This window comes from Sceloporus occidentalis, unplaced genomic scaffold, assembly GCF_023333645.1.
Source record: "Sceloporus occidentalis isolate IW3139 unplaced genomic scaffold, rSceOcc1.0.p SCAF_13, whole genome shotgun sequence".
Lineage (NCBI taxonomy): Eukaryota > Metazoa > Chordata > Lepidosauria > Squamata > Phrynosomatidae > Sceloporus > Sceloporus occidentalis.
Window position 1 is genome coordinate 10,332,661 of NW_028316993.1, and position 12,396 is coordinate 10,345,056.

General features: G+C 42.5%; 1 protein-coding gene across 2 annotated transcripts; it reads right to left on the minus strand.

The window, feature by feature from the left end:
- Positions 1-2,590: 2,590 nt before the first annotated feature.
- LOC149304916 (beta-1,4-galactosyltransferase 3-like) lies at positions 2,591-9,760 on the minus strand. Of its 2 annotated transcripts, XM_089478391.1 has the most exons (6): positions 9,421-9,760; positions 7,954-8,189; positions 5,931-6,118; positions 4,522-4,644; positions 4,019-4,123; positions 2,591-3,105 (listed from the first exon to the last, which is right to left on the minus strand). In XM_089478391.1, the coding sequence occupies exons 1-6, from the start codon at positions 9,680-9,682 to the stop codon at positions 2,955-2,957; spliced, it is 1,065 nt and encodes a 354-aa protein (XP_089334517.1). In that variant the 5' UTR covers positions 9,683-9,760; the 3' UTR covers positions 2,591-2,954. The 2 variants fall into 2 exon arrangements, with proteins under 2 accessions (XP_089334517.1, XP_089334518.1); XM_089478392.1 differs by lacking the exon at positions 4,522-4,644.
- Positions 9,761-12,396: the final 2,636 nt, after the last annotated feature.

Here is a 12,396-nt window from a genome sequence, read left to right on the forward strand (position 1 = left end):
ACCACAGCCTGTTGCTGTTCACTAAATCTGAATAGTAATGCCCACATAGCATCTTCTCCCCGCACCGTTTGGAGAGTAGTGGTGAGATTGGAAGCTACAGCTGTCCCCATGCAGTCAAGCTCCTTACCAGGGTGTTTTCTTTATATGGTACCACAAGGGGATACTGAATCCCACCTCTCCAAAGTGCTTCACATTGGGTCAGTCTGTTCTAGCTCTACATAGGTGGACCTCATCCAAATAATCCCAATTTATTTTGCAGTTTGTCCAAAGAGGTTGTAATAAAACTTTGCAAAAAAGACTTTTGGGGCTACAACAATTAGCATCTCCAGTCAGTGTCCATGATGGTGTACAGGTTCTTGATGGAGTCTAAAAATGAATTTTCCCAAGTTCAGTTTATACATATGAGGATGCAGAACAAAACTGACGAAAAGTGTGCAGTCAGTTATAGTATTTCCCTCCTAATTTGGGTAGCAGTAATAAGACAAAGAAGAAGCCACCACTAGGAAGAGCAAGGCATTCATAAGCAGCCATTTAAGACTTGCTATTCTACAGTGTTTGCAGTTTGTTAGAAAAGTCAATCGTGAAAAGACAATGAGTAACCTTTTCTGTTCAAAGATCTAACTGGGCCTCCTGGATCATGTTAGCCAGTACTGGGACTTCACAGTTCAGAAGCCAGCCTTGAGTAAGACAAGGTGGTATTTCAGGGCATATAATGGCCAAGGAAGAGGGGGCTACCTTGGGGAGTAAGTAACAACCTTTACTGTCCTGGATCTCAGTGAATATGCTGGGTATACACTGGAGGCCTGGAAAATATTGTTCTTTTCTAGCTACACAACAGCAGCCAGAAACAGCCCAGATGCTTCTTGGCCTCCCCCAGCTCCTAACCGGCCATGAGGGTGCACCCTGATACAGTCACACTGCAGCTGCATCGGGGGTATTGTACAAGGAGGTTTGGATTACCTCCTTCCATGATGCCCCCAAGAGAAATAATACCCAGTCATGCCACCCTATTTCCACACGATTCTGGCCGATGTCTAATGGATCATCCCATTCACATGGAATTGGCTCCTGAACTGTGGATTAAAGAAATCATTTTTAGGCTATGCTGTCAATCTCTGTGTTGTTAGAAGACGCTAATTTTTTTCTCACTTGCTTTATTATCACCTTGCACCTATTTTACTAGTGTGAGTTCTCTTTTGCTTTCATTGCTATAAGAAGTCTTCTTGGCTTCACTGCTTGTTCTAATTAATCACAAGAGCATCTCTTGACTTTTCCAAATATGTAGTATACAGTCTAGCAGGGGATTTTTTTAAGCATCCTCTTCTTTGAAATCAAATACAACTGTTTCTTTGCATACTGCCCATTCTTTTGGCAAAATCTCACTGATATTTATGTATAATTTGATAGCCCTGTACCAGAGCAGCTGTGGAGTTCAAACTTCTGGTCAAGTTGCCATGTCACTCTTTAAACCATGGTACAAATGGCATTTCAACGATACTTACCTCTTGCTCTAAGATACAGTAACCTGGGTTCCCCTTAGCAGCAAGCTGAATACTAAAGACAAAAAAGGGTCTTACTACTTTTAATAGAGTGGGAATAGCTTATCTGCCTATTAATCATTTCTGGGTCTCTGTTGATTCAGTCTGACCAATGTGAAGGGGAGAGCAAGAGTTACATAGGTGGCCCTTTATTCAACAGCTCAGAAAGATTGTTCTGTACCTTTTTGGGGTGGGGGGTGCTTTTCTCAGACTGTTCAAAGCAAAGGATCTGAATGGCCTTTTGGGGCAGCCAGAGAACATTTTCCTGTATTTTCCAGCTGCACAACAACGATATTTTGCTAGTAACAAGAATTCAAGAGAGATCTTTCTGGATTGCTGTAAATGTAACAAATGGGTGGTCAGAGTAATGAGTAAAGTAACCAGTTCCCTTTTAAAAGTAGTATTCCAAGAACTTCTGTGTTGGAGGAATTTGAAGTTTTAGGAGAAACTGGCAATTGTGAATTTGGAAGTAGCTATTGAACTACATGAAAACTCAACGGCAAGTTCATTCAGACAAATTCAACTAACTGCAATATTGCCTGCTGCTTGCCCATCCGTGATTGTAAAAAATCTGACTTTGTTAGGGAACGCAGGCATAATAAATATCTGATGAAAAAACAGACAGGACCTTCTGGACAGAGATAACAGTTATGAGAAAGATCCATTTGCATTTAGCTAGTCTGAAAACCTGAGACATACTCATCCAAGGGGAAAAATCCAGTTAGAATGTTTCTGCAGCACAGGCAGCAATGAACAGAACACAAAGAGAGCTCAGAACAAGTCATTTTGGCAAGCAGGGAGAAACACAAACTAGTATGTCGTTCTACCATGACTTCCCAGGCACTGCTGATAATATGCATACAGGCCCCTGCTGAGACAAAATCATTCAATTGCTTGTACTGTATGTGGGCTCACCAATCAGCTCTGGAAACAGAACCACCGGCATGGATTTATTTTCAGCCAACTAGGTCCCAGCTCCTATCCTTGCAAAGAGTTCACCCAGGAGAGCTGGCTTCTGACAACAGCAGAGAAATTGCAACTTGACAACACACTTTTAAAATAAATTGCACTTTAATAAGAAAAAACAAACCATGGTCCAGCAACTGGAGATTCGGACTACAAAGAACAGTCCTGCTTCTACTGTGCTGCTCTTTCAACCAAGGCATCCCACGAGCAAAGTCTGAAAAGTCAGGCCTCCCAAGATAAAAATGTTGGGAGCAACTGGAAACGTCTTGTGTGATGTCTCTACAGAGTCCCTGGAACAGTTACCCTGGCACCCTGCTGGCCACTGCAGTCATCACATGGCACAGCCATAGTGCTCAGGGCTGTACATCCCTCCAGATTCTTTGGTTTTCTGAGTTCAGAAGCAGTGTCAGAGTGAAGCTCCTGTCCCCATGCCACTTGGAAGCAAGCACATCACGTGGCATGTTTCATTCCTTTCTCGGTGCCAATGAAGACAGTGATATTTGTGTAGAGAGGGTGCAGTTCCTTGGAAAGCAGCTGGTATTCCAATGTGTTCATGCCATCCTGCTTCCATGTTCTCCTTGTCTTGGCCAGCAAGTTAAATCTGGAAGAATTGACAGGAAAAGTTTAATCAAGAACTCTGCCTTTTCTCCCTGGACCATATAACTTCCTATGTCTGAGTTAGGGGAAAACTCTGTATTCTTTTTACAGAAATGGTTAGTGGAGTAGTATTATTTGGTCAATATTTTGCAGCCTGCATCTCAGAAAGTGTGCAAGTCCACTCAATTATTCAGTGGGTTCTCTGATGACAACTCACAGGGTGAGTTCATGAACAGCTATAGGTTGAGAAGACGGCAGAATAACAATAGCACTGGCCAAGAGTTAAATTTGCTAAGGAGACATAAGAGTGGGTATCGCACAGGCAGAAAGAGGTGTACATTATTGGCAATGAGATGAATGTTGTCAATAAGAACCAAGCAGCGTTTAGTGGTGCTACAATCCGAATTAGCATGTTTTCTATGGCTCTAAGCATTTTAGTCTTGATTGTTTTGGTTCTACAGAAGTACATGCTATGAAGAGCTGCAGCACAATGTTCAGACGGAAAAAAATCTTAACACAAGCGTATAAAAATCTGCATAGCTCTAACTGGACTGGACCCCCTTCTTTAGCTTCTGTGAATCTTAAGGCTTCTTCTCAGGTTTTCATCTCACTCTAGTTTAATGTGTTAATCCCAGCAGAACTGACAGCTTTCTCTTCTTTCACAAAAGCTGACAGCAAATGCCTTAAGCCATCGTGCAAGCTTGGCTAAGGTCAGGGGCTTTACTGCCACATGTACATAACAAATTATTCTCCATGAATCTATGACAGCATCTGTATCAGCTATGCATCCTGAGCACCATGGATTCTGAAGATGTTAATAAGGTTTTCAGGGACAAAAGGAGCAGGGCTGGTGTTCTACAGATGAAATACATTTGGCTATCTAATGTTATGTAACAGAAATCTAGTTGCTCACTCACCTCTTGGGGTTCTGCTCATTGCCCTTGTCATGCCCATGTTTAATCATACGGTAACGGCCATACTGAATAGATGGGCGAGAGATCACCATTCCGCTCAGTGCTACCCTGCATGAGAGGACAGACACGTCAGCATTAGTAAGCGTCTGTAAGTGGTTCCAACACATGTACAGGTATCTCAACAATCAAGATATCCATGCACTGCACTGTTTCAGTACCTCCAAAACTATCTCACTGTCTTTGTGATATTTCCCACACAAAAAAAGCCCAAGAAAATTATACATTCTGCCTGATCCACCTTGATCCCTGCCCAGATTCCCCTTGTTCTATATAGGCTTTGGGGTAATACAGAGCAAATGCCTTGAGAGCCAGAATTCCTGAGACCCCAGCCTCCATTATACTACCTTAAAACTTTCTCCATATAAACAGCAGACTGCTGAATGCCTGAAAATAAATCTGTCTGCTCTTCTAACACCAAGGTTTGTCTCTGGCAGAAAAATTCTTACCGGACTGCAATGTCATCATCTTCACCGCCCCAGCCCCAGTAGTTGTTCGGAAAGCCATTCATCTTCATATACTGCTCTGGACTGAGTGCTGAAACACCTCCAAAGTAGGTCTTGTAGGGAAGCCTAACAGGATATTTTTATTTTAAGAGGACATTTCTGAACTCATAGTTCTACCAGCTAGTATCATGCACACAAAATCTCAGAAAAACTCTTGCAAGACCTATTCTGGGAGATATAAAGGCACCTAGAATCTCAGCCCCTGCTAGCAGGGTTGCAACCCAGTAAACATCATACAAAAGGGGGAAAGGACAGGAAAGGGAAAAAAAAACCAGTAGATTTGGATATCAGTTCTTATGTAACTGTTATAATAATGCAACTGAACGAGATCCGAGGGACAAAATGTTAAATGACAGCTGGTCCCAGCCATGTTAAAACTACATTGTATTCTCTCCCTCTGATATACAGGTGACAGTAGGGCTTTCCAAGGGCAGCATTATAGTTAATTTCAGAAGAGGCCTTTCTTGCACCAACATTCATATGCAATTCAAGCCCTATTCAGGCTTTCTTAAAGGTATTAAGTCAACAGGTAAAGGAAACCACAACCCTACCCTCTTTGTCATCAACTTGCTTGCTGAAACCTCAGTGGATTTGGACACCTCTCCACTCATGGGGGCTCACAAGCCCGGTTATAAGGAAATCAGGACTTTGGCCTGCATGGAAAACCTCCATGGGCAAAGGAAGCTTTCCAGACTGGTTGCTTTTCTTATAAGCAAAGAGATTATGAAATGGGTTGGCACATTCTCCTCCTTGTATGCTGAACACACATGGTTAAGAATGCCTGAATATTGTTTATGATTTGTTTCAAGACTGTGAAGAACAAGTTGGGCTAATGCACTTATCTTAAGACACAAGATGTTCCTCGCTTGGATGGAGGATGTTTCCCCTCATGAACTCCCACTATTTCCCTGTGCCAGTCCAACATGCAGTCACATGCAAGAAGAAAACCATCCTTCCTCCTTGACACTCTTCACCTTTTCTCCAGTGCACTCATGGTACCATGCATGGTTCTTCCACTTGCTTTATCCTCACAACAATTCTTATGAAGTAGATTTATCTGACAGGTAATGACCAGCTTTCAAGGTCTATCTAGTCCACTTTTTGGTTGAGTGAGGATTTAAACCCAGATCTCCCTGAGCTTGCCTAACAATAAAAACATTCCAGCACATACCATACTCATTTCTAGTTAGCAGTCTACAAAGCATGAAAAGAAAAGCCATTTTACCACAATTTTCTTTTCAGAAATAAGTCAAACATAAAGGGTATCTATTTTAAGAAGGAAATAGTTGGGATGGAGAGGAGCAAAGGACAAGCATTTTCTTGCAAAGAAATATCACACTCAATACACTTACTTGTAGCCGAATTTGTCCATAGCAACAGCAACATGCTTAGGAAAGCGGTCACAGGTATACACATTGCGGTCATCCTCAGGGATAAGGTCCACATCGTGGAAAAACATACAGTCCCAATCTTCATCTTTCATAGCCTCTTTAAAGCCCACATTCAAGAGTTTGGCTCGATTAAAAGTGTAGTTCTCAGCCTGAGAAAGACATGTGACATCACAGTGAAGCATGTACCATATATACTCAACTGTAAGTCGACCTCATGTATTACAAGTCAAGGGCAGGTTTGGGGGCAAACCTTTTTTTGCTATGACCCATGGATAAGTCAGGGGTAAAACTTAGGAGCATATAACACAGGGTCTAAAAGATGAAGCAAAGGAAAACAATGCTAAAGGCTGGAAGGATGACAGAGTAGAGGGAACCACTGCTTCCATGACAGATTATGCTCTTGCCTTTCATCAGGGAATTGTTCCTTTTTTAAAAAATAAGCATTAAATTACAGTACTTACCGTGACCTGTGGATAAGTCGACTCAGATTTTTTGGGTCAGTTTTTTGACTAACATTTCTAGATTTATACATACACATGCACACAATCCATATTGAAACAATTCCTCTAGGGCACTACTCTCTCACATTATTTCTCATGCCTACAGCTTGATAAACTCTAATGGGACCATTTCAAAAATCTTATGCCATTGGATGCTATCACTGGCCCACTCTCAACACACTCCCCTCTATACTACTGTTATTAGAACATGTGGTTTGTGTCCAGCTCTTCAGCACAGCAGAAATCCATGACTTGCTGCTCACTGTCTCATACTGCTGCCTAGCACTGAAAGCATCTTTACTTGGTCACCAGCCTACAGTGAGCAGTCCTCCTCTCCCACCAAAGAAGAGACAAAACAGGTGGTGCTGCTATATCACACCCTAATGGTAGAAAAACAGCACACCAACGTAGAGACTGGGGGAGCATATGGTGGCCACTGCCAGTTTCCTGTAACTGGCAGAGGATTGTGGCTCCTTGATATGCACTCTTTCTTCTTCTTTTTTCCAGAAAGAGCCCTCACTCCCAGCTTGAATTCCACCACTTCTCTTTTTCCTGGGCATGTGCTGAAAATGCAGGAAACACTGGCCTAAATCCTACTGACTAGACTAAACCTATTAAATCAATGTGTTGACCAACCACAGAATTGTTCTTCGTGGTCTTTGTGACTAACACAAGTGAGAACTCTGTCCCTGAGCAATAAGATTTCTAGAGCTTCTAAAGCTGTAGAGCTGGTGTTTTGGAGGTAGCCCCATCCCTTCCCCATTAGGTATAGATAGATAGCTCTGACCCTCAGGCCCTAGTTCTTTTTTTGCCTGCCACAGTAGTGTTGATTAGAGCTTCTCCTACAAACTTCTATCACATTTAGGTTAATGACTTGGATTATTTTTCCTGACTATTCTTTTGTTTTGGCTGGTTCTTCTTCTCTTTATAGGTTATTGACCCAGATTTCTTGTATGGCATTGTTGGCTTCCTTCAAATTGTGTTCCACTTCCAGAGGGGAAATTCCAAAAAAGGACAGACACAAGTGCCTCCTTTGCCTTGGGAAAACACATAACATGGTCACCTGCTCTCATTGCCAGGCGTTCAGACCCCAAGCCTGCCACAACTTTGAATGGTTATCTGTGACCTCACACAATCCCCTCTACCCCCCGCAATAGGTGTCCAATTTTTTCCTAAATTCTGCTGTTTCATGGACTTGGAGCTGAGGCCTCAGGGCCAGGGCTACATATATACCTAAAAGGAAAAAAGGGGGGACACTATTGCCTAAACACCAGCTCCACAACTTTAGAAGATCCAGAAATCACACTGCATAGGTGCAGGGATCCCAATTGTGTGAAGTCACATTCAAAGAACTACAGTTACAGGTAAGCAACCTGCTCATTCAGTGTGTCTTTCTAACTGGGACTAAACAACAAGATTCTGGCCCTTCCTTCCAGCTCCTCAAGATCCCTGCTTCCCCAGTTTCAACTTCTGTGGTAACATACCTGATGGATTATGTAGATACCATAGCTAAGCTGCTGCCGTTGTAAAAAGGGGTGCAGGTAGTAGAGCAGATATTTCAGGTGCTGCTCCCGATTCCGATGGGGAATGATGACAGCTGTTTTGTGGATGGCATCACAGTCTGGGGGACGGTAGCGACCCCCTCTGCTCACGTAAGGATTCTTCCGCCCAATATCTTCCAGTGACAAGCCTGCGGGAAAGGTCACCCGAATGGGGCCTCCTGTGGATGGACAGAGATGTGTCAGTAAACCTTTCTTCACCACACCATGTATCAATGACTGGAGGTCCCCTTTACAACAAACCAAAATTCTAATGAAGAACAACTCAAAAGATTTCCATTTTAGACTAAAATGGAGTTTCAAGATTAACTTTGGTGTATTCCATTGTCTTTATTTTTATCACCCCACTCTATTTCTGGTCATATTGTCATGCTTGAATTATTTGTTTGAAATAGGTGAGAGGAGAACTGATTCTCCCACTTCACAGATCACTTAGCAACTAACTAAAGAATATTTTTTCAGACAGACCCTGAAGTTGCAAATCCATTTTTTGTGGATTCCTGTAACTATAGGTTTGTATTCACTAGGCACTGCTACTGTGCTCAAGCTGCAGTGACAGAACATTGCTGCTGTTTCATTAAACCAGCCAGAAACTGAAAATGATACAAGCTTTTCAGTTACATTGAACCCATCACCGGGTAGAAGCCAGTCCAATGATTCCAATTAAAAGAGAGTATGACTAAACATTAAGAACCTACTGATGGTCAGAGCTGTTCAGTATAGGAATGGACTATGTTAGAAAGGGGGAAGCTCTTGTTCATCAGAGGTTTTTAAAAAAGGTTAGATAGCCATCTCTCAAGGATACTTTTAACAGTGGATTCCTGCACATGTGGCTGGTTGGTCTAAATTAGGGGTAGGCAGCTGTGGGGGGCCATGAGAACACATTAGCCGTCCAGAAGGGCTGCACTCCTCCTCTGCACCCTCTCCCACTGCCAAAAACTAAATAAGTTCCAAAATGATCCATATTGCCCTCTAGAAGGTATGGGAGAATTTTGCACCCACACACTCCCTGCCTTTCTTTTACAAAAATAGTAAGTGAACAAAATCATTGCAAGGGGGGTGTACACTTCACCCACATATGATCTAGATGGGCTTCAAATTATATGGACCAAGAGCCTAAAATAGCTTTGACAGAGGCTGCATCCTCTCCCCCCCTCCCTTCCTGGCTCAAAAGTTTGCTCAAAATTTACTCCATCTTCTCTCACTCATGTTTGCCCTTTAAGTGCAACTCAAAAGCCTGCATCACCTTTATGCAACATGTAGGTTCAACAGAAGGATTCTCTATTGATTCTGTACTTCTATTTCTATTTTTCTTTTTATTTCTGTATCAGCCAAGATCACTTAAGTCCACCAGAATCAGGACTGAAAATCTAGGTGCTTTGGTTCTCTTACCAAGGAAAGGAGACACCTCTGGACAGTAAGGAAGGTCATCCGGGGGCAGAGGGGGGCGAGCAATCAAGCTGAGGTTGGCGTAGACATCCCCTGGGAGCGAGGCATTGTGTAAGCTGGCCAACATTGTCAATGTGCCCCCCTTGTAGAAAATGCCTAGGAAATAGGCAACACGTTTCCGATAGCCCTCACGATACAACAGGGCCATCACCACCAGCTGCACACCCAAGAAGAGCAGCAGGTAGCGGCCACGCACCTGCAGCATGGCGGGGCAGGGCCAAGATCATCTATCCATGGTGCAGCTGGGCTTAAAGATGCCAGCAACAAAGGAGAAAGGAAACAGTGACCTGTTGAGAAAACAAGAGTTTAAAAATAGGACTTAGTCAAATGAGCCCATTAAGAAAAACACATACCTTCTGATCCATCAAAGGAGCTTTTCCCCAATTAATCAGTCCAGCAAACCTCTTAAAAACTCTCATTTTGGTACAGAGATTTATTAAACCTGAAGATGGTAAGCAATGCCTTAAGTACATCCTTTCCTCTTTCTTTTTCATGTGGTTGAGAGTGCCTTTAAGGTGACATCTACTGCAGCATATACATGCATGTAATGTAAACAATGTTTTATTTGACTATATTATCCGTTTATATGCTACCATTTTCCCAGCCAAAGTGGTGTAAAACAAGTACAAATAAAAGTTCACAACACCAAAAATGTATAAAGATTAAATTATAACTAAACAAGCAAAAGAATTAAGAGCAATTTAAAAGCACACCAATAAAAAAGCAACAAATGCAGACAACGCAGCAGATTATCCAAAGCTGTCTCTGCATAGACAGTCATTTCCCAAAGGCCTGACAAAGCAGAAAAGCCTTAATCAGCTGTCAGAAGGCCACCATAGAAGGGGCCAGTCTAGTCTCTCTGGAAAGAGAGTTCAACAGCCCAGGAACAGCCACCAAGAATTGCTAATGTAAGCAATTGTAAGCATGCTTATGAAGATCTGACTGACTGATAAATTAAATAAGTTTCTTTAATTGGAAATAGTACTAGTTAAAATGTTGGATTCACCAAGATTCCAAGATCATCAGAAAAGCACTTTCTCTCTTGTGTGTAGGTACACAAGCTCAGTTTCTGATAGTGCATACTAATAGCAGCTGGCCAACCCAGACAAAATCTGCTCATCACAAGCTCAAGTATGCAAATAGCCAGACAAAGCATGTTAACAGCATGTTCCGGCCTGTTGAGAAGCTCCATAGAAACAAAATTAAATGTAGACTCACCAAATGCAAAGTGCTCATGGAATAAAAAGGAAACATGAAGAATAAGAAGAATGGGAGAGGATATATCAAGCATATGTATCAGGAGCAGGAAAAGAGGTGTGAGTGAAACTAGAAGTAGGATTGGACAAAAAAGAAAAACTATACTAAAATGTATTTGGGGTTTTTGTCACCCCACTCTACACATATCCTCACATACAATCGGGAAAAGGGGATTGGGGCATTTTAGCAACAGGGTCAAAATAGTGCCAACATTATCAGGAGAGAAGAGTTTTGTTTTTATCCCACCCATTACCCAAAGGACAGATGGACATTTAAGCCATTCTTCAACCTTACAAAACCCTTGTGAAGCAAGTTAGCTTGGGAAAGATTCTGGTCACTCACTCAAATTCATGGCTGAATTGGGATATGAATCCAACTCCTTCCAGTACCAGTCTAACACTCTAAGCAGTATACTACTATACTTTTATTAGGCCTTCCACCACCTGCCATACTTCAACTAGCAGAAGAACATACGACACTAGCCCACAACTTTGTTGTTGCATACTTCAAGTCATTTCCAACTTATGGTAACCCTAACGTGAACCTATCATCGAGTTTTCTTGGCAACATTGGTTCAGAGGTGATTTGTCATTGCCTCCCCGAGACTGTGAGAGTGTGATTTGCCCAATGTCACCGACTAGGCTTCACGGCTGAGTTGAGAATCGAACCCTGGTCTCCAGAGTCACAGTCCAACAGCCAGACCACTACATTACACTGGCTCTCTAGCCCACAACTGGTTTTTTTCCTAAATAGAGACACAGCGGGAAGTCTCATCATCACATCCTCCCCCCACACACACACACGCCTTTTTTGCAATTGAGGCAGGGACATGAACTGGTATTCCTGAGAAGACCATATCAGCCCTGGGGTTTCCGATTGCTAACCCCTCACATATAAACAATTGCACAATGCTGCCTACCTAGCAGGATCTGAAGTGACAGAGCAAGAAAAGGATTCTCCCCAAGGGGCCTGGAGAATTGCAACAAATTCCACAGCCAGAAATTAGGAGAGCTGTACATTCTGGTTTCCTGTTCTGCTCCCACATCAGCTGTGAGTCATGGTTGTTATGGCAGCCCATGCCCTACCCAGCATGACAGGTGTCTCAGAGCAATGCCTATTTCCAAAACTAAGGAGGAACAAGGAAATGGCTGAAGAACTTTCAGGACAAGATGTCCCAAGCTGATATGGGGTGGAAGAGAAAATACCACTCTACGAATCCCTTCACAAATGTAATTTAACATTTCCCTGAAGGGCTTTTGTTATCATGCCCAACCCTTCACCCCAAGAGGCTCAGTCGAGAGCATCATACTGCATTTGAGAAGATGGAAGAGAAAGAAGCACATCCTTCTGTGAATTTAAGCAGAATCCAAGATTTAGATCATGGCCTTTAGTGTGGTATTGACTGGATCAGCTTGTTTTTGAGATTAACTACCATAGCCCCCAAGTCAGCAAACAGCAGCTTTTTTATTTGATAGTCTCTTTCACAAAATCCTTGACTATTGATTCTCCATGAACATTAAACTATTTACATCATATTCAATGGGTCATTCAGTGTGAATAAAACATTACATTACTGCAAAATCAACACAGCAGAATGAATGAACTGATGCCCGCACAGGCACCTTTCCCTGAACAACTTTGAGATTAAGATAGAAGAGAAGT